The sequence below is a fragment of the Clinocottus analis genome, unplaced genomic scaffold, assembly GCF_023055335.1.
Source record: "Clinocottus analis isolate CAN_PGR_092001 unplaced genomic scaffold, fCliAna1.0.p SCAF_19, whole genome shotgun sequence".
Lineage (NCBI taxonomy): Eukaryota > Metazoa > Chordata > Actinopteri > Perciformes > Cottidae > Clinocottus > Clinocottus analis.
In genome coordinates, this window is record NW_027175920.1 from 1,519,253 (window position 1) to 1,541,940 (window position 22,688).

The following is a 22,688-nucleotide window of genomic DNA, read 5'->3' on the forward strand; positions in this document are numbered from 1 at the left end:
CCCGATTATCTTCGCCAAAAAATACTTCGTACAATATTTTCCCGATAATCGTCAAAATATGATAAACTACGATGTATTTTAATAACTTTGGAGATCCATAGTCAAGTATTTTGGACGAAAAAGACAGTTTAAGAAAGTCACCCTTGACTTTTTTTCTTCTAGTTTTTACTGTTTTTAGATTTTTTTAAAAAATTTTTTGACTGTTTTCTGATTTTTATAATACAAAAAAAATTACACAATAGCTATAACATGTAAAGCATTTTGGACGAAAAAGACATTTTAAAGAAAGTTACCATTGACTTTTTTATTTATTTATTTATTTATAACTCTTTTTACTGTTTTCTGTTTTTTTAAAACTGTTTTTCATTATTCTTTTAATGTTTTTTGTTTTTGTAAAACTGTTTTTCATTATTCTTTTAATGTTTTCTGATTATAATACAAAAATATATATATACAAAAGCTATAAAATGTCAAGCATTTTGGACGATAATGACATTTTAAAGGAAGTCACCCTTAACTTTTTTTTAAAAATTTTATTTTACTGTTTTCTGATCCATTTTCTGTGTTTTTAGACCCAATATCTCAACAATAATCAGCAGGATAATCCAAAAATATATTTAAAAAAGTGTTGCAGTCTGGATTATTTGTTTTGGTGGCTGGACATCAACTGATGAAAATAGCCTGGGCTGGGATTTAAAGCAGCGCCGCTCTGCCAGGAAGCCAAAATGTCAGACCAACACATCCCTCTTGAGAAACGCCAGTCAGCACTGGGCAGAGACGTATAGCGTGCAACCACAAAAATATGCAAATAAATCAGACACCCCCCATCTCCTTATTTCTCGTAAGAGGCAGCGCTTATCTTCTCGCCTGTTGACGCTCACGAACAAAAAATAGCGACCCAATAAAAAGTGCTGAAACGAGCAGTTCTGAGACGTCGATACTCGAGATGAGACGATGACAAACGTATAGCCGGTGGTTACGCGGCTTCGTCTGCTTCGGTTGATGCGTATTTCATTCTTCCATTACCATGAACAGGCATAGTTTATTTTTGAGTCGGCCCGGCACAGAGCGTCCTGCTGCTGGAAATACTCCCTGAACCGAACCGGTGGCTGCAAATAGGCCCCACTAAATGACACCATTTCACACGAACAAATACGCCGGGAGCAGAGCGGAAAAGACTGGTTGTTGTTCGAAATTTCACAAAGTGTACTTGCAAAATTTTAGCAATAAAACGGCGTACAAACCACCACAGGGCCTCGGTGTCGCTTCACATAACTCAGCCTGCGTTTTTCCCTCCAAGAAGTATTTTATTCTCACAATTTTACATTTTTTTACAATAACAAAATGATATAAATATACAATAGAGAAAGACAAAGAAAACAATGTGTATATACAGGCAACGCTGACTGCGGGTGCACCAGTAAAGCTAAAGAAGATAAAGACATGCACGGTTGTTTTTATCCCCCTGGGTTGATGTTAAAACAGTTCATACGCAACATAAGGGACAACCTAACTGTAAAAAAACACCTGTAAAACTGTAAAAGTGCTTATGTTGTATGTATATTCAGAGTAAGACGTTTTAAATTCAGTTAAGACTTAAACAACAGCAAGTGAAGCGACCTTTCCACACGAGGACAGATATAAATATGTAAAAGTGTGGTTATTATCTACATATTGGAAACGTGGGGTATTCCCTTAACTTCACTCATGGATTTATTTAACTAAACCAACACTCAGCTGCATTTCAGAACGTTAAATTCATTTAATATCAAGTCAAAAGACAAACTTAAGCGACGTTTGGCTTAAACTCAATTTAAAATGTACAGCAAGTACTGTTTTTATTGCGAGAATTGTTATCAAGTAGACGAAAAAAACGCAGTTGTGTTCATGTAAACACCATGTATTAAGTTTAACGTCACAGTGTTTAACTCTAAATCCCGAAAGGGAAAACAGGGGACGTTGAGTTTTCAAATCTATCTGTGGTGAAACAAAAAAACAGACAAAAACATTGAAAAGACATGCATATATCAGTGGTGAAATTAGGAAACAGGAAGGTCTGTTCAGTCTGCTCCAACTGGACCTGGAAGGGGTATAAATAGTGCAATATAAACCGGGCCTCCGGATGTTAACCGCATGAGCTGACCCGTGTTCTTGTGAACTAATAAAGAAAAACTGTGTTTCACTGGAGGAACGGGGTAAATGTGATGAAGAATAAGCCTTAAATACAAAACTAAGTCCACCATTGAACATTTAGTGCCTAATTGAAATAATTTGCAGGTCAGCCTTCACGTCGATGAGATCACAGATAAAAAGTGACTTAAAGTAAGCAGGAATAGGTTGAATTTCTCGAAAATTATAACAAATGATCTCCTGATTCGTACGAAACGGTCGCGTGCATATCGATTTGATGTTGAAATATTGCTCAGAAGAGTTGCATGGCGCTGCATTCGTGTCCCATCAGATGGACGTCTCGCTGCTTTTCAATGAAAACACGATGTTCGACATAAACACAGTCATTCGGGTTTTTCCATGTGTTGTTCAAGAGGCTCTCTGGTTAGAAACTGTGGCTTATGATTTAACTTTATGGGAACAATAACCAAAAACCATAAATAAATGTATTGCAGGCTTCAAACAGTGTGCATTGAATGACTATTCATCGAAATAAATACTGAAATATATGATATTTTCAGATATACAAGGTGCTTTATCTTGAAATTTCCAGATGGATTTTTCACTAGGAAGCTATCATCATAATTTTTAACAACAAATACTAGTATTTAATTAGCTGAAAGCCAGTGTACAGGTACAGCATGTACAGATACATGCTGAAAAATCACATCTAAATGTGCCTTTAATTCGAAAATGTCAATAAAATTAAACTTTTTACAATGAGATTATCGTTAAAATTTGAAGTAGTTTATTTGTAGTTAGTTCTCTTTTCTCATTAATAGTGGTTATTTATGCCGACGTCATATAATCATTATCCAGTTTCAACCTTAAAACCAAAAAGATGCTTGAATATCACATGAAAAATTCATTATTTGTTCAGTTTGATTGTAAAAAAAAAAGTTTAAGCCGCGTAAGATCTTCATCTAATGTGGCTGAAATCATGAATCGTCTTCTGCTGTTTGTTATACGATCGTCTCCCTCAGATTTGCATGGAGCGTAAAAAGGGGAGGGTCCGGGGCCGAATGTAACACCACCTCATTTGTGATTTCCACGGGCACAACCATGACATTTGGCTCGGGGGGTTCTGGACCGCACCGGGCCGCTGAGTCCTGCGACAGCGCCTCTGGATTCGGAGGCCTTTGGCTTGCGAGAGTCTCTAAATCGGCCTGCTCCATCTCCTCGGCGAGGTCCACGTCGCTCCCGTAGAGCACGCCCATCCTCCGCGCGAGCATGCCCTGCTTCTCCGGCGGATCGTCGCCTTCCTCCTCCCGGCCCTCCGCCCTCTTCTTCCGGCGGTGCAGGAAGGCGGCGTGGCGCACGCATCGCTTCAGCAGGTGCTTGCGGTAGGCCCTCTGAATGGCGACGGCGGCCGACTGCTCCTCTTTGTGGCGCACCGTCGTGGTGATCGGCGCGAAGGAGTCCGACGTCGGGTTGCTCAGGACGAACTTGGCCTGGATGCTCTCGCGCATCGCCGCCATCTCCACCGTGTCCCCCAGGACCATCTGCGTGACGGCCATCAAGACGTCCAGGCAGTGGATTCGGTCCCCGATGACCAGGGGCAGATCCATTTTGATCAAGAGGAGCCGGTTGGGCTTGGCGACTCTCAGCGGCTTCTGCAAGGCGTCGCAGAAGTCCGAGAGCCGGCCGTACTCGATGAACTGGGTGCCGTCCACGTCGAACTTCTCCCACGTCTCGTTGAACATCTCGAAGTCGTCCTCGCAGAGCGCGTCGCCGCTCTCCTCCTGCGCCACGTTGAAGTTCTCCAAGATGATGGCGATGTACATGTTGACCACCACCAGGAAGGAGACGATGATGTAGCTGCAGAAGAACGCCATGCTCATGAGCGGGTTGCCGCAGTTGCCCCTCACGTCCGTGCCGGGGTGCTCGAAGTCCGGGTCGCAGTCCGGAAACTCCCTGTTCAGCATCGGGAGCATGAGGCCGTCCCAGCCCGCCGACGTCGTGATCTCGAACAGGCAGACGATGCTGCCGCCGAACGTCTCGAAGTTGAACATGTCGTCGATCCCGGCCTCCTTTTTCACGTAGGCGAAGTTCGACATGCCGAATATGGAGAAGATGAACATGATGAGGAAGAGCAGGAGGCCAATGTTGAACAGAGCAGGGAGCGACATCATCAGAGCGAAGAGAAGCGTCCGAATGCCCTTCGCTCCTTTGATGAGACGCAGGATCCTGCCTATTCGGGCCAGTCTGATCACTCTGAACAGAGTCGGAGACACAAAGTACTTCTCGATAATGTCCGAGAGCATCGTACCTGAAATAAAAAAAAGGAGACAATATATGAACGCCTTCATTTGGACACAACTTACAGTGTCTAGGTAATGTGAATGTACCCACCGGCTATGGACAAGATGACCACGACGAAGTCAAAAACGTTCCACCCGTTGGTGAAGAAGTACTGCCGCAGGGCGAAGAGCTTCAGCGTGCACTCGCCAGTGAAGACGACAATGAAAGCGAGGTTCACCTTGAAGAGGAACTCGTCCTTCTCCGCGCTTTGGTTGTCCGTCTCCACCATCATGGTCACCATGTTGAGGCAGATGAGCACCATGATGAAGATGTCAAAGAACTGCTGACTGATTAAGTCAAACACCAGACCCTGGATCAGGTTCTGCGGGTTCAGAAGAGACGAAGGGTAATTTGGCCGCGTTCAACCACGCAGGGTGCAGAAAAGGTCAACGCAGGGGGTCGCCGGTGACATCGGCATGCCGAGGTGTCATTACTTTGGGTTACCTCGTTTATTTACTACGAACCGTTGGACGTGGAATCGGCTTCTGGGGCTTCTTGGAGCCGAGTTTCTTCATGGCCTCGTAGTACTTCTTTTGTTCCTCAGTCATGAAGAGGTCTTTGTCTCCGTGCAGACGCAACATGAAACAAACATATCGTTAATTAATGACCACAAGATGGCGGTTGTGTTTTCTTGCATGGGTTGCGTATTCTTCTGTGAATGATTGTGTGACTCTCTGTGTCTGTCCGCAGATAATCTTGCATACCGCTGCACCAAACTACCTAATATTTTGGGAGGATCATGCTCAAGTACCTCTCGTGGTTGTAGTGTCGCACATTTCCTCAATATACTTTTTATTGCTATTGACTGACTGCTGAGTATTTGAACGAGAGACGAATGGTTGAGTACCAAAATAAAACAGAAAACAATGGACCAAGGTGCAACAATTCGACCGCTAAAGAAAAAGCGTGATACTTATCTTTTTCTTCTGTTGGTTGAAGTTGTCAATAATGACACCGATGAAGAGGTTGAGTGTGAAGAAAGAGCCGAAGATGATGAAGATGACGAAGTAAATGTACATGTAGAGGTTGATCTCGTAAGAGGGCTGCTCCCCGACCTAAAAGAGGAACAATGACATTGAGAAAAGAAAAAATATGTCCTTTCCCTGTAACCGAATTATTACGTAAGACAGGTGGAATAAGTAAAATTTAGGATTAAAGGTTATACGGGGATATGATCCTAGTTGGAGGGAACTTGTTGAGCCAAAGCCTGGTATCACTTCCCCATCACCATCTGTCACATATATATTATTACATATATATTGAATTATCTTAAAGTGCAGGCGGGTGTTAGAAAGGGAAGGGAGGATCTTGGAACTCTAGACTTGGATTTATTTATTTAAATTCATATAGCCAATAAAAAATAATTAGTATATAACCTGTCCTTTAAGTTATTTGAGATTTCTGTTCTGTGCAATTCTTTCAAGCTCATACGTTGTCTCGACTTCTAAATATTCTTTTATTAATTCGGTTGCAATAAACAAAATTAATACACCCACAAAATGTCCAATTGGTATTTGCAATTGTTACTATTACTTTTGTATTTGTATTTTTAGATATATCTAATGTAAAAACATGGAATGAAAGTTATATATATATATATATATATATATATATATATATATATATATATATATATATATATATATATATATATACACACATACATACTGTGTATGTATATATATATACATCCACATTTATAAATCAACTAAAAATGTAATATTATTTACTTAAATATATATTTTTTCAATGCTATGTAACAGAATACTAGAATGTATGAAGGTTATTCTGTTAGATTACAAGGTTACCAATATCTCCAATGCTAAATCAGCATAACTGTAATTAATAACTACCTCTCTGGAGTCGACGGCGGCGTACATGATGTCCATCCAGCCTTTAAAAGTGGACTGAAAACACAGAACAATGTTTAAAAATCTGCCATAGACCGCAACAGCTTTTATTCCCAGGTGTTTTATACTGGAAACACCACTTCCTCACCACTTGAAGCAGCGACAGGTAACCTTGTCCCACGTTGTCGTAGTTGACCTTGACGTTGACCCAGCGGGCCTCCTGCGTGGCCTCTTTGAGGGCCATGCAGTCGGTGAAGTTGTTGACCACCGTCATGGGGAAGAGCTCGGCCGTGGTGGTGTTGATGCAGCGGTAGAACTTCCCGGCGAACAGGTTCACTCCCATGATGCTGAAGATGAGCCAGAAGATCAGACACACCAGCAGCACGTTGAAGATGGAGGGAATCGCTCCGACCAGAGCGTTCACCACCACCTGTTCAGAGGAGAAGACTTAGTTAAGAGTTAATGGATTATAAAGACTTGTATGGAAATGTTGATGTCTATTTTGTTTGTGAAAGAGCGAGCAACAGGCTCGCTACTGACGTCAAGCCCTCTTACCTCAGTCAGGTCTGGTACGGCGGCCAGGATGTGAGCATGCATTCAACACACTTTGTAGAGGAAAGCCAGACAAGTTAGTATGATAATGCAGTAAACATCACAGCTTTTGCATCATCTAGATCAACGTTAGCTGCAGTGGTGGAAGAAGTGTTCTTTACTTAAGTAAAAGTACCAGTATAACGATGCAAAAATACTCTTTTACAAGTAAATTACCTGCATTGTGCAGTATTCGTTATGCAGCTAAAGTACTCTTGACCTGGAATTTATTGTATTTTACGTATTGGATTGTTAATCCAGCATTATTTCCCTTTTTTAGCTGCTTGAAGTATGCTCTCTCTTACCTTTTAGAGCTATTTATCAATCTGGATAGTCGTCTAGTTATGGAGATATTGGTCATAGAAGTGTCTGCTTTCGCTCCAATGTAAGAATTGGAAGCGCCAAATATGAATAACGAATACATTTGAAAAACTCAACAGTACTATCTCTTTCTCAAAAACTAAACTTAAGTAAAGTACAAGTACTTTAAAATGTACTTGGTTGCTTTCCACCGCTAGTTAGCCGTGCACATTGCTCAAACGGAGGTCGCACAGGAGAAATAAAAACGTACCCTCATCCCTTCAAATCTCGACAGCGCCCGAAGAGGCCTGAGGGCCCTGAGAGTCCTGAGGGACTTGATCGGCCCGAGGTCGGAGTATCCCAACCAGTTGGCGGCTAAACTAATCAGGGAAATCTGTGGCAGAATCAAAACATTTCCTATTCACGCGTTACCACGAGAAATTATCTGCTATCACACATTATTTACACGTACAGACGAGCTGAAAACAGGATGCCAGAACTTACATCGACAATGAAAAAGTCCAGCCAACACCAGGCGTTGGTGAAGTAGGTCTTGAAGCCGTAAGCCACCCACTTAAGGAGCATCTCGACGATGAAGACGTAGGTGAACACTTTGTCGGCATACTCCAGAATAATTTTGATGGTTCGGCGTCTCTCTATGTATATATCTTCAAACGCCTGCCAAAGGAAGACGCGAGACACTCAGACACACGGCCATTATGAAAAAAAAAGATCAACATTTGTATGATGCAGCGTTTGGAGTCACCAGAGCGCCGCTGCTGAGGAGGATCATGAAGACGATGAAGGTTTCAAACCAGTCGTGCTCCACAATGGTGAAGCAAGTCCTGCGGAGGTTCCACCATTTCTTGCCTTTGCCTTTGGTGATGTCCACCGTCAGACACGGCCAGCGCCTCACACACTCTGAGGGGAGAAGAGAGTTCACCGTCTGCGAGGAAATCCTTTTTTTTTTACGGTTTACAGGGTAAGTTATTCAGGTTCGTTCATACCGTCGGTGAAGCAGGCCTCCGGCTCCACCAGGTCCGGCTCTTCCTCCTCCACCTCTTCTGGTTCAGGCTCGGGTGGCTGGTAGTCCACTGTGCTACACACTGAAGAATCCCCATCATTCAAAGCACCCATCAGCTAGTCAAGAATTACAATTGAAGCTCAGTTACAAAGCCACCATGCAAAAATATACATTTAAACATGACATACACATATACATTCACCCCTTTCCTCCATGTATATAATGAGCACAACCACATGTACAGTAATGACCTTAATCAATGATCTGGAACAAGGATTTTTTGGGGGTTTGTTGGTCTGCAGAGTTACTCACTTGGACATTTCCCTCTTTTTCATCTTCTAAGTTTCCCTGAAATGGCACAGGAATAAAGGATGAACTTGAGTAAGCATGCATAAGTAGTGAGACATACATTCTTTCACCCTTAAAATATATTTTTGCTTATGAAAAGATAATATACAGTTAACACGCCTGTAAAAGGCTCAGTAAAAAGCCTGAATGACGGGCAAATTCAAGCATGTGACGTCCAGACGGCCTCCGACCACGGTAGGTTTGTAGGTCGAAGTTCACCTTTAATCAATCAATTTAATCAATGTGGTTTATCACGATAATAACTCTAATCATTTAGCACCTTTTAAAACAAAGAAACTGATTAAAGTAGGTCAAATTCAAAACAGCCAATAGTTAAGAAAAAGCTAAAAGTGAGTTTTAAAATTTGTTTCTATTTTTCATAAATCTGTCACAGTGGATTATCTTCATGCTGTTGGTGGCTGGTGTATTGCCAGTGTACGTAGATAAATAGATGGACCTTACCTCACTATTTGCATCATCATCCTCATCCTCATCATCATCCTCGCCCAGGTTTTCAAAGTCTGACTCCACCTGAGCGATTGGCACATTGAGACTAAACTCTCCGCCCACAATAAGTCCAGGAGGCCGGCCTTCGACTAAACAATCAAGTGTCCCGTCGGCCATTTTGAGACTCTGCCCGGTGTCCATGTGGTTCATTTCAATTTCCTCCGTTTTGGGGTTCTCCCCGTCCTCCGGGCCTTCCCCGGGCTCCTTGGGCTTTTTGCCGAGAATCCGCAGGATGGTTCGAGCGACGAACGCTTTGACCCAGTCGATGCCTCGCGTGATCCTGAGGACGGAAATCTGGAGATTGTTCATCTCCCCGTCCTCGTCCCCCGCGGAGAGGTTGTCGCCGCTGAACGAGCTCAGCAGCAAGGCCAGGAAGAGGTTCAACACCTGAGGGTGAAGATAAGTTAACACTGAAAATCGTTAAATTACCACAATTTAATTTCGCACCTCGATGTGAAAAACTAAAAAACATTTACGGCAAGAATTCCGTATTTTATCGTGATCAATGCACCAGATTTAAACGATCATAACATGTTGTGGTGAGTGAACCCCTACAGGGTCCCGCATGTGAAATAATGATTCTTTTAATAATCGCCGAGTCAAAGTACGCCGACATGGCTGAGCACAAAAGTCTCAAATGCACATCACATATCAAATTGTTCCTGCGATGGCACATCAATGAATATTATGCCGTCGGCCTCCTGTTGCAGACGCAGCTATCTTTAGAGTCTAAAACCTGTCGGTCAATTTCTCGGTTCCTGTTCAGGTTTAGCGGGAGATCACGGTTACACGGCCCCGGCTGATCGGCCTCATTCCAGTGTGGGAGCTGTGAACCAGTAAAGAGGACGAGCGGCCGGATGGCGGAGGAGTGAAAACTGGTTTTAAAGAACATGTAGAAATCTACCTCAAAGCTAGAAAATCTTAAAAAGTAAAGCATTTTGGTCCAAACGCCGATTCGTTATCTTGTCTATTTAAATGTGCAGCTGCAGACAGTTATCCTAGCCTAGCTTAAATACTTGAAGAAGAGGGAAAACAGCTAGCATGGCTCTGATCAAAGGGAACAAAATCTAAAACTCTCTAATTCTCAAGTCTTGTAAAATTAGTTTTTTATCTGGCAACCTCATGGTGACTACAAGACTGCAGGAAATCACTGAAAATTTCCCAAAATTAGTCCCGCCGCACATAAACCCTCCATAAAATCAACTGTAGTATAGTATTTCCCTGAACATACAAGTCCCTGAATGAGAACTGAATTTATTCTTTCTTTAAATTTCTTTAATTATGTTCGTCCGAGCCCTTGAAATTTCGCAAAATATTATCAAATATTTAGTGGTTTTCTTTTTTCTGAGGCAAAAACTCAACGCTAATGGGCATAATACGATCATCAAAGAGAAATCCACTCCATATGCTGTGGCGTTGATGGCTCAAAATGATTACCTCTTCATCAATTGCGCTTTAATCTGGTATCAAATGACTTTTTCTTAACACCCAGTCCCCGTTGCCACCTGAGCTCTGCTCGCTCAGCTGTCTGTGTTTTTTCCCTCAGCGGCAGCCAGCTTCCTTGAGCCGGATCTAAGCACATACTCAAGGTCAAAACCACTGTTTGGTGGCTGGAGTCATTCGATTCAAATAGAAACCCCCCTCCCTCCTGTGACGTGTGTTAATATACTATTTACCCTTATGTCAGTGCAAATAGTATGCATCACAAGAAAGCCGCGGTAATTTTGGCACAAAGTGGCCCTTGCAATACTTTTGTCCGCTTGGCGATGAGCCATTTCCTTTTCCATATCTATGAATAACCTTACAGGAAGTGGTTTTGGCTCTGGTCATTAAATACAGCTGACATGATGCCTGAGAGAGTGGTCATCTGTGTTATGAACTCCTTCATCTGCGTTCTCTGAGGCCAATATAAAATGTCAAGGTCAAGTAGTTCAGCATGCTCCAGGATTCTTCACAAAGCGTCACAAACCCCTCTGTCTCGAGGCAAAAATTCACCCAGACGGTGTGTGAACAGGTGAGTGAACAGTCGGCTCTTCTGGACCTCCACCAAGCCAATCAGCTCCAAATTGATTACATTTTTAACGGGTTCCTCTTTGGCCAATGATACACACTTCTACCAAGATTCATGAAAAAAGTTTTGCCCACAATCCTGCCGACAAACCAACAACACAACCTCAAGATAACTCCCAACACATGCAGATATACTGTATGTTGTATTGTCTTATGTATTTATGTGTCAATCATATTCTATAACACCTAGAATACCACAATGCCCCCTGGTGGACACAATCCTCCCCCCCCAGCTGTGTCCGTCCGTCCTTGGCAACCCTCACTCAGCTGAGAGGTTAACAATAGACTGCTGAGACATGCAGGCCACAAAATCTCCTGGCATTATGGTAAGATAACTGTTAGATTTAGAACTATTTTTAAAAATAGCGTGCCAGCTTTACAGCTTCACAGTCCTAACAGTTGCATGTGCGGTTGAGCGGCGCCATACGTCAGCTCGGGAATGACCATCTACTTAAGATTTATTGTGTGCTGAGCAATGTCTATAAACACAGCCAGTGGAGAAGAATCAACACCACCCTCCCTTCCCACGCTTTAGATTTAAGATGGAGGGAGGATCAGCAGTGAATGAATCATTGTTGCACTCACCACCAGATTTCCAATGACCATAACCATCATGAAGACAATCAAACACATCCCAGTTCCGGCCACCTCCATGCAGTCCCACATGGTCTCGATCCACTCCCCGCACAGGATGCGGAAAACGATGAGGAACGAGTGGAAGAAGTCGTGCATGTGCCAGCGCGGCAGCTCGCAGTCCAGCGCGATCTTGCACACGCAGTCCTTGTAGTTCTTGCCAAAGAGCTGCATGCCCACCACGGCGAAGATGAAGACGATGATCGCCAGCACCAAGGTCAGGTTTCCCAAAGCGCCTACCGAGTTACCGATGATCTTGATCAGCATGTTGAGCGTGGGCCAGGACTTTGCCAGCTTGAAGACACGGAGCTATCTCCAACACAGGGACGACACGAGCAAAAAGACGGTGGATAACAACGAAGGAGGTAATCTCATTGTGGTAAAATGGATGAAAATCAATACACTCGTTGTTTCTCACCAGACGGAAGGACCTGAGGACAGACAGACCCTGGACATCCGCCAGCCCCAACTCCACCAGACTGAGGGTGACGATGATGCTGTCGAAGATGTTCCAGCCAACTTGAAAGTAGTAGTAGGGGTCCATGGCGATCAGCTTGAAGAACATCTCCGCGGTGAAGATCCCAGTGAAAACCTGGAGGGGCGGATATTTCGGTTCAAATCAAGTCTGAGGCGAGTACGGACATTTCCGCGATAGAAATCGAAATGCAATGTGGCCTCATATTCACCAGATTCCCCACGGAGAGCATGTGGTCGAACTCGGGGGTCATGGGGTAATGCTCCATGGCCATGAAGAGGGTGTTGAGCACGATGCAGATGGTGATGCCCAAGTCGACAAAGGGGTCCATCACCACAAAGACCATCCACTTTTTGAAAAACACCCATTTCGGGTGGCAGTCCCACTTAAGGAACATGTCGGCAAACTTGTACCAGCCGGGTGGGCACGGCCTCTGAGCATTCTCCAACTCTAGACCAAGAAAAACAATTAGATGGTCTACCGTCCATTTATCAAAGCTGTAAAAAGGCCCAGGTACAGATACAAACGGTTTACTCTAAGGTAACAAAACCCTGACGTTTGTGTTGATTTTCAGGTGATTACACACTAGAGAAAACATACTTATTGATGTTATATCCCATTTCTGCCAATAGAGCCCACTAAATTCGACAAGCTGTTACTTTAAATCATCTTTAAATGATCTGCACAATACAGCTACAACACAGAGCAATGATGTCTGTGCCAAGTTATAGTCGAGCTAAAATAGCCAAAGATTAACACCACGAGGGCACGACACTGAATATTGACGGGGATTTGTCCAGCGCACATTGTGATTAGGGCAAGCTCAAGACAATGCTACTGTATTGGCCATGGGTAAAATCAGTGTATGATGTGAACAACTGCTTGATAATCTGAGCAATTAGAGCTCACATTAAAGCATCTCATCTTCAGTCCCTGAAGGAACTTGACTCTTGCAGAAGCTTACACCCGGCTGCTCTGTTTTCTTATTTTAGTTTGATCAAGGCGAGAAAATGAACCCTTGCGTCTTGGGATTCTGTACAACAATCGTGCATTATCAGAGATAAGTTTCTACCTTTGTTGGCACTGTACCTTCCATGGCAGCTATAGTGAGCACCGTCAGAGCACTAGCAGTCCTCTGTTTCAGGCCTGGCTCCTCCAGATGCTGCATGCTGTGCACGGAGCCGATGGACTTCTCTCTGAGTTCGCATTCTGAAGCAGACTGTAAAATGTGTTAATCCATGTTTGAAATCAAACAACAGTTCCTTGTGACCAAAGGGTGAGGGATTCACCTGGATCATGGTGGGCGCTCTGATTAACAGACGAGGAATGATTCTCCCGTTACAGTCCTTGACAATTTCGTCACGTTCAAGGCTTCGTTCATCGTCTGTCAACTCAGATATGGTGTGATGACTCTGCGATTTCTTACTGGTTAGAGTGGCTCGGCTCCCGAGACCTATAGTCTAAGTAAGAAATCAAACAAATATAATCATGTGAACAACAATTACAGCAAAGCAGTTGTTGCTGATGAACATCTTAGATGTCAGGCTCTCTCCTAAAATACTCATTCAAAAAGTACAAAAAGAAAATCACACATGCAAAAAATGAGAACATAAAATGAGTTTAGAGATACAATATAACAAATACTACCAATAAAAGGGCTTATTGCTTGAAACAGTTACCTCTTCTTGATTCTTGAGTTGCTCTAGTAGCCGCTGGAACTCTTCTTCTTTCTCTAAGGCCTCTCGCAGAGTTGCCTGATTCTGTTCATCATAAGCCATGGCTACCACAGCCAGGATGAGGTTGATGAGGTAGAAGGAGCCCAGAAAGATGATCACCACAAAGAACAGCATGTATGTTTTACCGGCCGCCCGCAGGATCTGTGTTGGGAGCAAAAAAGAAGCTACGAGAACTAAGGACACATTTATTTTCACCTCTGAAGTTTAGAAAAAGTTCCAAGTTATGAGTCATGAATATGTTTGCAACAAATTAAAGAAGTGCCAACCAGCTGGAAAAGGTTCTCCCAGTAATCCTGAGTCATGAGCCTGAAGAGGGCCAGGAAGGCCCAGCCAAAAGAGTCAAAACTGGTGTAGCCATAGTTGGGGTTCCTCCCAGCCTTCATGCATGTGTATCCTTCTGGGCACTTTCTATCAACATAGATACAGGGTTTGCAAATGCTCTCCTAGCCTCCAACCCACACTCGGACCATGATAAAATGATCACGGTAGTGTCAATGTGCAGAATACATACCCAGCATCAGAGCTGTTTCCACAAAGTAGAGCATCTAGGCTGCCTTCCAAATAATAGTGATTATCTATCAACAAACAAGAAGAAGATAAAAAAAAAGGACACTGAGGACAATATCAGCTTCAAAAAAAGAAGAAGAGATGTATATTATGTGTTAAACATACCTGTGTTTTCAATGTACTCATTGAAATTGAAAGTGCTGTTAGAATACGTCGTATCATTGAAGCCCATGGTGCTGTTGAAGGACGCCGTGTCGTTGAACGTGGCGGTGGTGTTAAAAAATTCAAACGCGGTTTCGTTTGTATCGATGGGCCATCGCACACATTTCTGCCGCATATTTCCCATAAAGAGCTGAAGGCCAATGAGGGCGAAGACGGCGAGGGCGAAGACGGTCAGAATCATCACGTCCACCATTTTCTTCACCGACTGGATCAGAGCGGCCACGATGGTTTTCAAACCTGACAACATACAATTGATACTGTATGTCTGAAAACAAATGATAATCAATATGACAAATTATTCATATGTGATTGAGCAAAGCTATTGATCTTTTCCCAAAACATAATGACAGAGGATTCAAAACATGAAGTTTTCTGTATACAAAAAAACAAATACCAGGAATCACAGTAATTGTTTTAAGGGCTCGAAGTACACGAAATGTCCTGAGGGCTGACACGTTGCCAAGGTCAACAAACTCAGTGATGTATCTGTGGAAAGACATAAAACAATTAATTGAAGCAAAATAACATTTTATCTATTCAAAATGCACAAAAACAACTGAGCAATATCAACTTTTGTATTTCATAGCAATTTGCACAATGCCACAGATTTTCTGATTACAAACGCGACCATTAAAAGTGCACGTACGCCATGCTGATCACCATGAAATCCAGCCAATTCCACGGATCTCGAAGGAATGTAAAAGATCCAACACAGAAACCTCTCGACAACACTTTGATCGTTGCCTCAACGGTGTAGATACCAGTAAAAACATACCTGCACGTGGGAAGAAACACAAGTTAGTCTAAAAAAAGTATTAAATGTGACAAAAAAAATACAAAAATGAAGTACTCACTCAACAGTTTTACTCCATGCTGGCGGGTTGCTCATCGTCATGAATACACAATTCGCCATAATCGTAATCATGATGAACATGCTAAATAATTTAATTCAGGATTAAGGAAACACATATGCCCATTTTGTTTATATATATATTCAAACCTGAACATACTAAATAAAATAAAAATAGTTCAAAGGATATGAATGTATGAGAATTTTGATGGCTCCTCTTCGAACCAAACTGAAGGGGCTCAGAATGTAGCAGGCCGGCTCAGCGTTGAACCTGAAGATTGTATTTCCTTTAGTGATCACAATAAATGTCTGGAAAAAAATGAAAGGATTATAAATGCAAGATGATATAGATTCTAAAAACACTTCCAACATTTGAATAGATACTCAGGTGATGACAATCTTGAAATGACACTTTAACATTTAACTGTAACGAACCCCCGAGTGAAACGGTATACATTGCGTAACAGATACTGTATGCGGTTGAAATTTATGTCAAGCAATACATCCTGTCGTATTTTAAGGTTACGCAGGGACGGAGTCCAGCTTATTAAGCGTGTGTGAGTGTGCGCACGTGTGTGTGTGTGTGTTTGCGTGGAGTCCCCACATGTGATCTTCTAGTCTGGTGTCCTCATGGGGCCCCAAAAACAAGTATGTGTGTGTGTTTGTTTTTATTGCCACGTGAGATCCAGATGTGCTCAGACTGACGTGCTGTGCTTTGTAGAAGGGGTCCAGGTCCTCCAGAGGCGTGTTGAGCATCTCTGCCGGTGGGTCTCCGTAGATCATCGGCAGACTCTTGCCCGCCTCCAGGTCGGCGTGCGGGGCCTCCGGCTCCTCCCCCTCGTGGCCCTCTACTTCTGCTGGTTTCTGGCTTTCCGCCTTGAGCCTCTCGATCTCCGCCAGCGATTCCTGGGTGAAGCGGCGGAACGCTTCGGTGCCTCGGGGAGGGAATATTGGCGCCATCTTCGCATCGCGAAGGGATACCGCCGCACCGGGGTTTCCCTAGGAGGAGCTGGAGGGAGGACGAGGAGCGAATTGAGAGGATACATTTTGAGACGCAATGAACGCCGTAGCAGTAACCATTTTGACTTAAAAAAGCACAGTGTGCAGGATTTAGGAAATGAAATATCATAATATATGGGTAGATCTTATGATTGAAGGATGACCGCTCTAACGCTGAGCCACAGTCGCCCCATATGCATGTGACCAAAAATAAAAATGACATATTTTGCCTGATTCAACAGTCAAAAACACAAATTTATAGCATACATTGATGTAATTTTTTAAAAAATTTTTAAGGTATTATATGCTTCTATTAGAACATATGACGGAGCGTTGAGAGGAAATGACAGAGAAGAGAAAGATACGGGCATATGTTTGTTTTTTTCTCCTGAATAAACGATCTTAATTGACTCTTTAAAAGCCCTATCCTCCATCACGTCTCTGACCCATCACCTCTCACTACAACACCAGCCCTTTAAGTGTCAGGACGGTAACAAAATGACTAGACAAGTACTCGGACTTTCCCACAGCTCTAAAGAGACCATGGCATTACTCGTGTACATCAGATTACTTATTAGCCTAGCAGACGCTCCATATCGGGTCCAAGTGGCGTTCGCTTACATCCTTTGATGTGTTTTAGCGACCAGTCTGGAGCAGCTGAGGTTAGGCTGCTGCTAGCATGGCAAAAATAATAAGTAGATTATCCTTTATGTTTGCTTTTTTTTCTTCAAAATGGATGTACCCAAAAGATAGCATAGAGTGATAGCGGTCTCCTATTATGTCATTTTGCAACCGCTTGACCTGAAGGTTGCCAGAGACCAACAATATCAACATGCATTTTGCAATTAAAGTCATTTGCAAGTTAGCTTTGAGATGCATTTGAGATGTTGAACACAGCTTAACTATAAGTTGTCCTTTGAGCGAACAAGTAAAAGATTTAAGGAAAGCTGTTTGAAGACACAATTGTGCCGCAAGAAACCCCTGAGATTACTCAAAGGTAAATGCACAAGGCATCTGTAGCCTTGAGATGTCACCACTTGCAGTAGAATCTATTAAACTAAAGTTAAATATGTCTCCCTGTTCTGTAAAGACACAAAGAATAAGACATTAATCACCAGGCAGGCTGTAAAAAGAGAAGAGTTAGCAGACACAGACATTAGAAGAAGCCATCAACATGGCAACAAGAGATCGCCACCGAGGTTAATCCAGCCTCCTCAAACCACCTCACTCACACAGAAAACGATGCGTTCACACACACACACACACACACACACACATGTGAGGAGACGCACACACGCTATAACAGATACGGTGGCCGCCCAGCTGCTCCGAGCAATCAGGAGGCAGCGTCGTGTTACAGAGGCCCGATGACTCTGCTCATTCCTTCCTGGCTGAGCCTTCGCTCTGCGCCTCGCATCCCTCCGATAAACAGGACGCCGCGCCAACTTATCTTACCGAGCGGACTCCTCTTGCTCCGCCACCTTTCCCTTTTACACAGGGGGGTGGGAGGGGGGGGGCCCAAAAACACTAAGCTTCCGCCTGCCGCAACCCACAAGCTGCAGACACACGACACCTTTAAAGCCCTCTTTAATGCGACCGTCTTCACCCCCTGCGACCCATCAAACCATCTTTTATCCCAACACACTCGTTTCTCCTTAAACATCAGGTGGGTCAGTAGTATTAGTCGTAGTACTGACCCTAAAGGGTTTATCACGACTGTTTAGGAGTACAAAACCTTTTAGATTCATAACTGATATCCATATCAACCTCTGCAGCTCCACACCAACTCCTTCCTAAGCCTTCATCCCCCCCCCAGCCCTTCATCATCATCCCGTTTCAGAAACCCCCCACTCTGGGAGCCGCAGTGCCCCGCCGCCATCGACGGTGAGCCAACCTTAAAATACACATCCTGAGAATGGATGTGTTTCTGTGTGGCTTACGGGGAACATTTCCTGATTGCATTACGTCACACTGTTACTGCTGAAGCCATCAGAACAAAAACAAATTGAAAACCTGCCAATCTCCTAAAAAAAAAAGTCCCTTCACACTCCCTCCCTCCCCCCATGTGGTTGTTGCCTCGTCAGTTAGGTAAATAATATGTTTTGGCGCCGCGTTAAGGTTTGTGGCTACATTTATCAGCATGTGCTTCTTCACAAGTGCGATATTCAGTATCAGCCAAACTATATTCGTCATAAAATCATCATAAAACATGTGCAGGAAATAGAGTCCCGTCTAATCTGATCCTTTATCTGAGTTACAAGTAAAAGACGTGCGTCACAAGTAAGATGAGGAGAGCTATTATAAGGAAAATACTTCAAGTATCAAAAGTAAGGAACTGATAACATAGATTGTTAATACTGATGTTTCAACGTACACGCAGCATTTTACTGTTGTAGCTGCGGTGGAGATAGTTTGAACTACTTTATATATAGTCAGATAGTTTTGTCCGGTGGTTTCCAACCTTTGGGGTCGGCCCCCGTAGAGGGTCGTGAGGTGATTAACTGGAAAGTAATGAAGAAAAGACAAATTTCTATATTTTTTCTAGATCATCTTAATCTTATAATTTTAGCTCTTTGAGCATCAAACATCGCCTCGGTCCAGACGTGAACCCATCCACCGAGTTTGAGTTAACGATTCATTAAATGGACGAGTGAGCGCCGCAGACAGGGTGGCTAATGATTGGACGATCGCCGCCGGGGGGGCGGGACAAACGCCGTTGTCAAGCTGTTGAAAAATCTATGTGAAGTTGTGAGATGTTTTCTCAATATCGCCCGATATTTAATTTTAACAATATTGTATCTATAAACTAACAGTCAAATAAACGTATTGCAGTGAAAACTAAATATATGTGTATATACTTGCTCGTAGAAGTATATAGCACGTTAGCATGTTTACTGAAGCTCAGTTCTTGCTTTTAAGAGTCCAGTTGAAGACAATTAACTCGTTCAGTCGGCCGGAGGACAGGTGGCAAACTACGGAAGAGTGATTGGATGTTAGATTTCAGAAGCTTTTCCCCGACAGTAATATATATATCAGCCTGCATGTCAGCGAGGGCCATGTGACCTGGAACATTTCCCGGTCGAGGATATGGACGATGTAATGAAGACACCTCTTCGTTACACTAGCCGGCCGCAGGAATGCGCATGCCAATATTCACCTCCGGAAACTAGCCGAACTAGCTGTCGGCTTTTGACACACAACGGGGTAGCTCGAGTTCACGCGGCGAAGGAGGCCGCAAGAGGTGCTTCGAAGAGGTTCGACAGATTTAGAAGATTGTCTTGCACTATAGCTGTGATTTTAACAGAGAAACCTGGTGTTTTAAATCAATTGCAATGACCTGTTGTCCTGTGCGCAACACGACAAACGTCTCCGTCACCGCCACGCGTCGACTACCGCTCCTGGAATGCGGTGACGTTGTAAACAACGGATCCAAAGAGCAAAACAAGGGCTTTTTGATCCACCCTTTGCCCTTTGACCTTTGCCGTGCTCCTGTTGTCCACGCCCCTCCCTCCCCCTCCACGGTTTTCTCACGGGGTCGGATCGCAGCGCTCTCTCCCAGCTCGCTTCAACACCCCCGTCACCCACCAGTTAACCTTGGATTTCAAACTCCATAGGGAGCCGCATTAAAAACGAGACCTCGCCACCCAGCCGCTGCTTTCCTACCGCCTCATTGTGTGAAAATGATCAGCATCTCCTCGGGGTGAAGCCCCCTGTGTCTTGCTTTGATCTTTCTTTATTGGATGTGTACACGGGCTGCATTACGTCCCTACGTGCATGACGTTTCGGCAGTTGTCATTTGCGGTATGCCTCTGTTGCTGCATACCAAGGAGCTGTGAAGACCCGGCGTAATCTGCGGTCGGATGGTCAGGTGGCTAACAAAGACATAAAGGCCTATACTGATCCATAAATCCTGACTTTTATGAGAGGGCACAGCCAGATAATGTGTCTCCGGCTGACCGCGGCCGAGTAAACATCTTAACGACATGCATCCGGATGTCGCCTTTGAGGCACTGATGAAAACATCAGATGTAAAGGAAGTTTTTGGAATGAATAGTGTGCTCTAATATAGTTTGATGCAGCTTTTCTGCTGCATCAAACTGACCCATTTGGCCTTTGCACTCGCAGAAATCCGAGTTTGGAAATGAAATGGAGAACTTCCCATCCAGATGGTGAGAGATCAGCGGGAGATCTTATCATATTCATAATGCCAGTCAGGTCCTGACAGCACACCAGATCCATGAAGGAGCGGCTCCTGTTTGAACCATAAGACAAAAGGCTAACACACAAACACACAAAAAAGGTATTTCTGTCGCACATTGTTCTGATAAGGAGAAGCAAGAAAACTGAAGAATTTAGATTTTGAAAAGTAAAAAGTTTGACTGATCTTTAACCTTGTTTAACCTTTTGAATACTCTGGAAAACACAGAGGCCTGGGCCAAGCGGTCACATGGGCTCAGTTGGTGAGAAAGAAACTCAAAACCGACACCTTCTGCGTCCAAGAACATGTGATGCGAGAGACACGCACACAAACAAACACACACGCTGAAAAGCTACACAAATAATTTTTTTTTTACCATCTACCACATAGGAGATAAAAAAAAAAGTGACATCGTCAGCGGAGAATGCCAAAAAAAAGAAGAGACAAATGATGCACTGTGCAAAAAACTCACTCTAAAGACTTTAAAAACGCCGCCTGATGATTCCCATTTCACTTCTGCTGGGACTCGGCTGCAGAAGCCCATCCCGTTACATGTACGCAGGTCTCCATGTCTCTCCCACCAACGTGTCCAAAGATCTGCTCTGCATGCACAGAGCCAGGCCGTCTCTGACCCACACCTCGGATTTTAGGCTACGCGGATTAACGGCAGAGAAAGCGGGTGGAGGGGGGTATGAGCATCCACAGCATCACGGTATCTTGCCCATCTGCCAGGAGGGCATGAGCTAAAAATAACACGTTGTCCCTGTGGGAGGAGGCATAGTGGGGGATTGAGAAGGTTGCAAAGTGTCCACACTGGACATTACAGCCATGTGCCTCCAAGGAGACATTTCACCTGGCAGGTGAACACCTGTCAGGATGCTCATGCGCATGTTTTCCCTCTCATACATCGGCTGCTGTAGTATAAGAGTGAATCAGCACTGCATGTGTGTGCACCTTCACCATACAAACACACACTTATTAAAAACCAAAAGCCATAAATCTATCAATTCCAAAATTTGACCTGAGCTCAATTACAGGCCTGTGTTTATTATTAGAACAAACATATTAAAACACTATGTTGCATTTCATTTCTTCACCAATACAACTGATTATTTTTGAGTCAACAAGAAGAAAATGAAAAAAAAATGCCATGCTTAACTTACAGCTACATTTGTATAGCTTTTAAAAGTCCTCATTAAAACAGCCAACTGGTTTTCAGCTATATCCTCGATAGAAAATGCACGTTACGTTTCACTACAGTCCAAATAAGGAAGAAAGAATAAACCGTGACACTAAACAGCACAACTCCAACCTTTAAAATCAGGAAGATGTCATATAGGGTAAAGATAAATAGGTAAATATCCAGTTAAGACATAAGACCATAAATAATCATCTATTCAAAGCAAAACCCCTGAGAGGAAACGTGTATATTCTCCTGTCCTCTTAAGGCTCTCTGGGAACAAGCAGGTGACAGGTTACCTTGCACGATAAAGCAAATATTCCCAAAGAATCCAAGAAAAAAAACCACCTAAAAATAATGATAATCAAGTCTTCCGTGAAGCCGTTGCACCGAGGACGTAATTCTCCCCTTCTGGCAGCCGGTGCGTGGCAGCGGGACAGCTGTTGCTGACGCAGTGGGGGTGAAACCGGAGGAGTCGCTGCAGGTACAGGATCAGACCAGACCTTTGACACTTCAGCAGCGGGACGCCTTCTCCCCCGTTCCCCTGTTCCCACACAGCTGGTCACTGCTGCAACTTTGTAAAGACAAAACAGTGTTTGAGGTGAAGCGTGCAGGATGTTGCTGCTGCACACAAACTCCTCTCAGCATAAACCCGCCTGCACGATCTGCTCGAGACTTAATCTACTAAATGCATTAATTATTTTATATGTTGGAAGCAGAAATCATTT

At 43.6% G+C, this 22,688-nt stretch overlaps 1 protein-coding gene across 3 annotated transcripts; it reads right to left on the reverse strand.

Annotated features, from left to right (window-relative positions):
- Positions 1–1,299: 1,299 nt before the first annotated feature.
- Positions 1,300–22,397, reverse strand: scn4aa (sodium channel, voltage-gated, type IV, alpha, a). 3 transcript variants are annotated; one of them, XM_068583586.1, is made up of 27 exons: positions 22,260–22,397; positions 16,289–16,592; positions 15,774–15,892; positions 15,588–15,677; positions 15,380–15,508; positions 15,128–15,219; positions 14,677–14,970; positions 14,516–14,579; positions 14,271–14,412; positions 13,948–14,145; positions 13,558–13,728; positions 13,358–13,487; positions 12,480–12,718; positions 12,212–12,385; positions 11,746–12,102; positions 9,046–9,477; positions 8,548–8,583; positions 8,219–8,351; positions 7,978–8,132; positions 7,716–7,889; positions 7,483–7,605; positions 6,469–6,750; positions 6,324–6,377; positions 5,388–5,525; positions 4,935–5,036; positions 4,522–4,792; positions 1,300–4,438 (listed from the first exon to the last, which is right to left on the reverse strand). In XM_068583586.1, exons 2-27 carry the CDS (start codon positions 16,541–16,543, stop codon positions 3,132–3,134), a joined length of 5,661 nt encoding a protein of 1,886 aa, XP_068439687.1. In that variant the 5' UTR covers positions 16,544–16,592; positions 22,260–22,397; the 3' UTR covers positions 1,300–3,131. The 3 variants fall into 3 exon arrangements, with proteins under 3 accessions (XP_068439687.1, XP_068439685.1, XP_068439686.1); XM_068583584.1 differs by lacking the exons at positions 15,774–15,892; positions 16,289–16,592; positions 22,260–22,397 and having other exon boundaries at positions 15,588–15,668; XM_068583585.1 differs by lacking the exons at positions 15,588–15,677; positions 15,774–15,892; positions 16,289–16,592; positions 22,260–22,397 and having other exon boundaries at positions 15,394–15,448.
- Between the last annotated feature and the right edge of the window lie 291 nt (positions 22,398–22,688).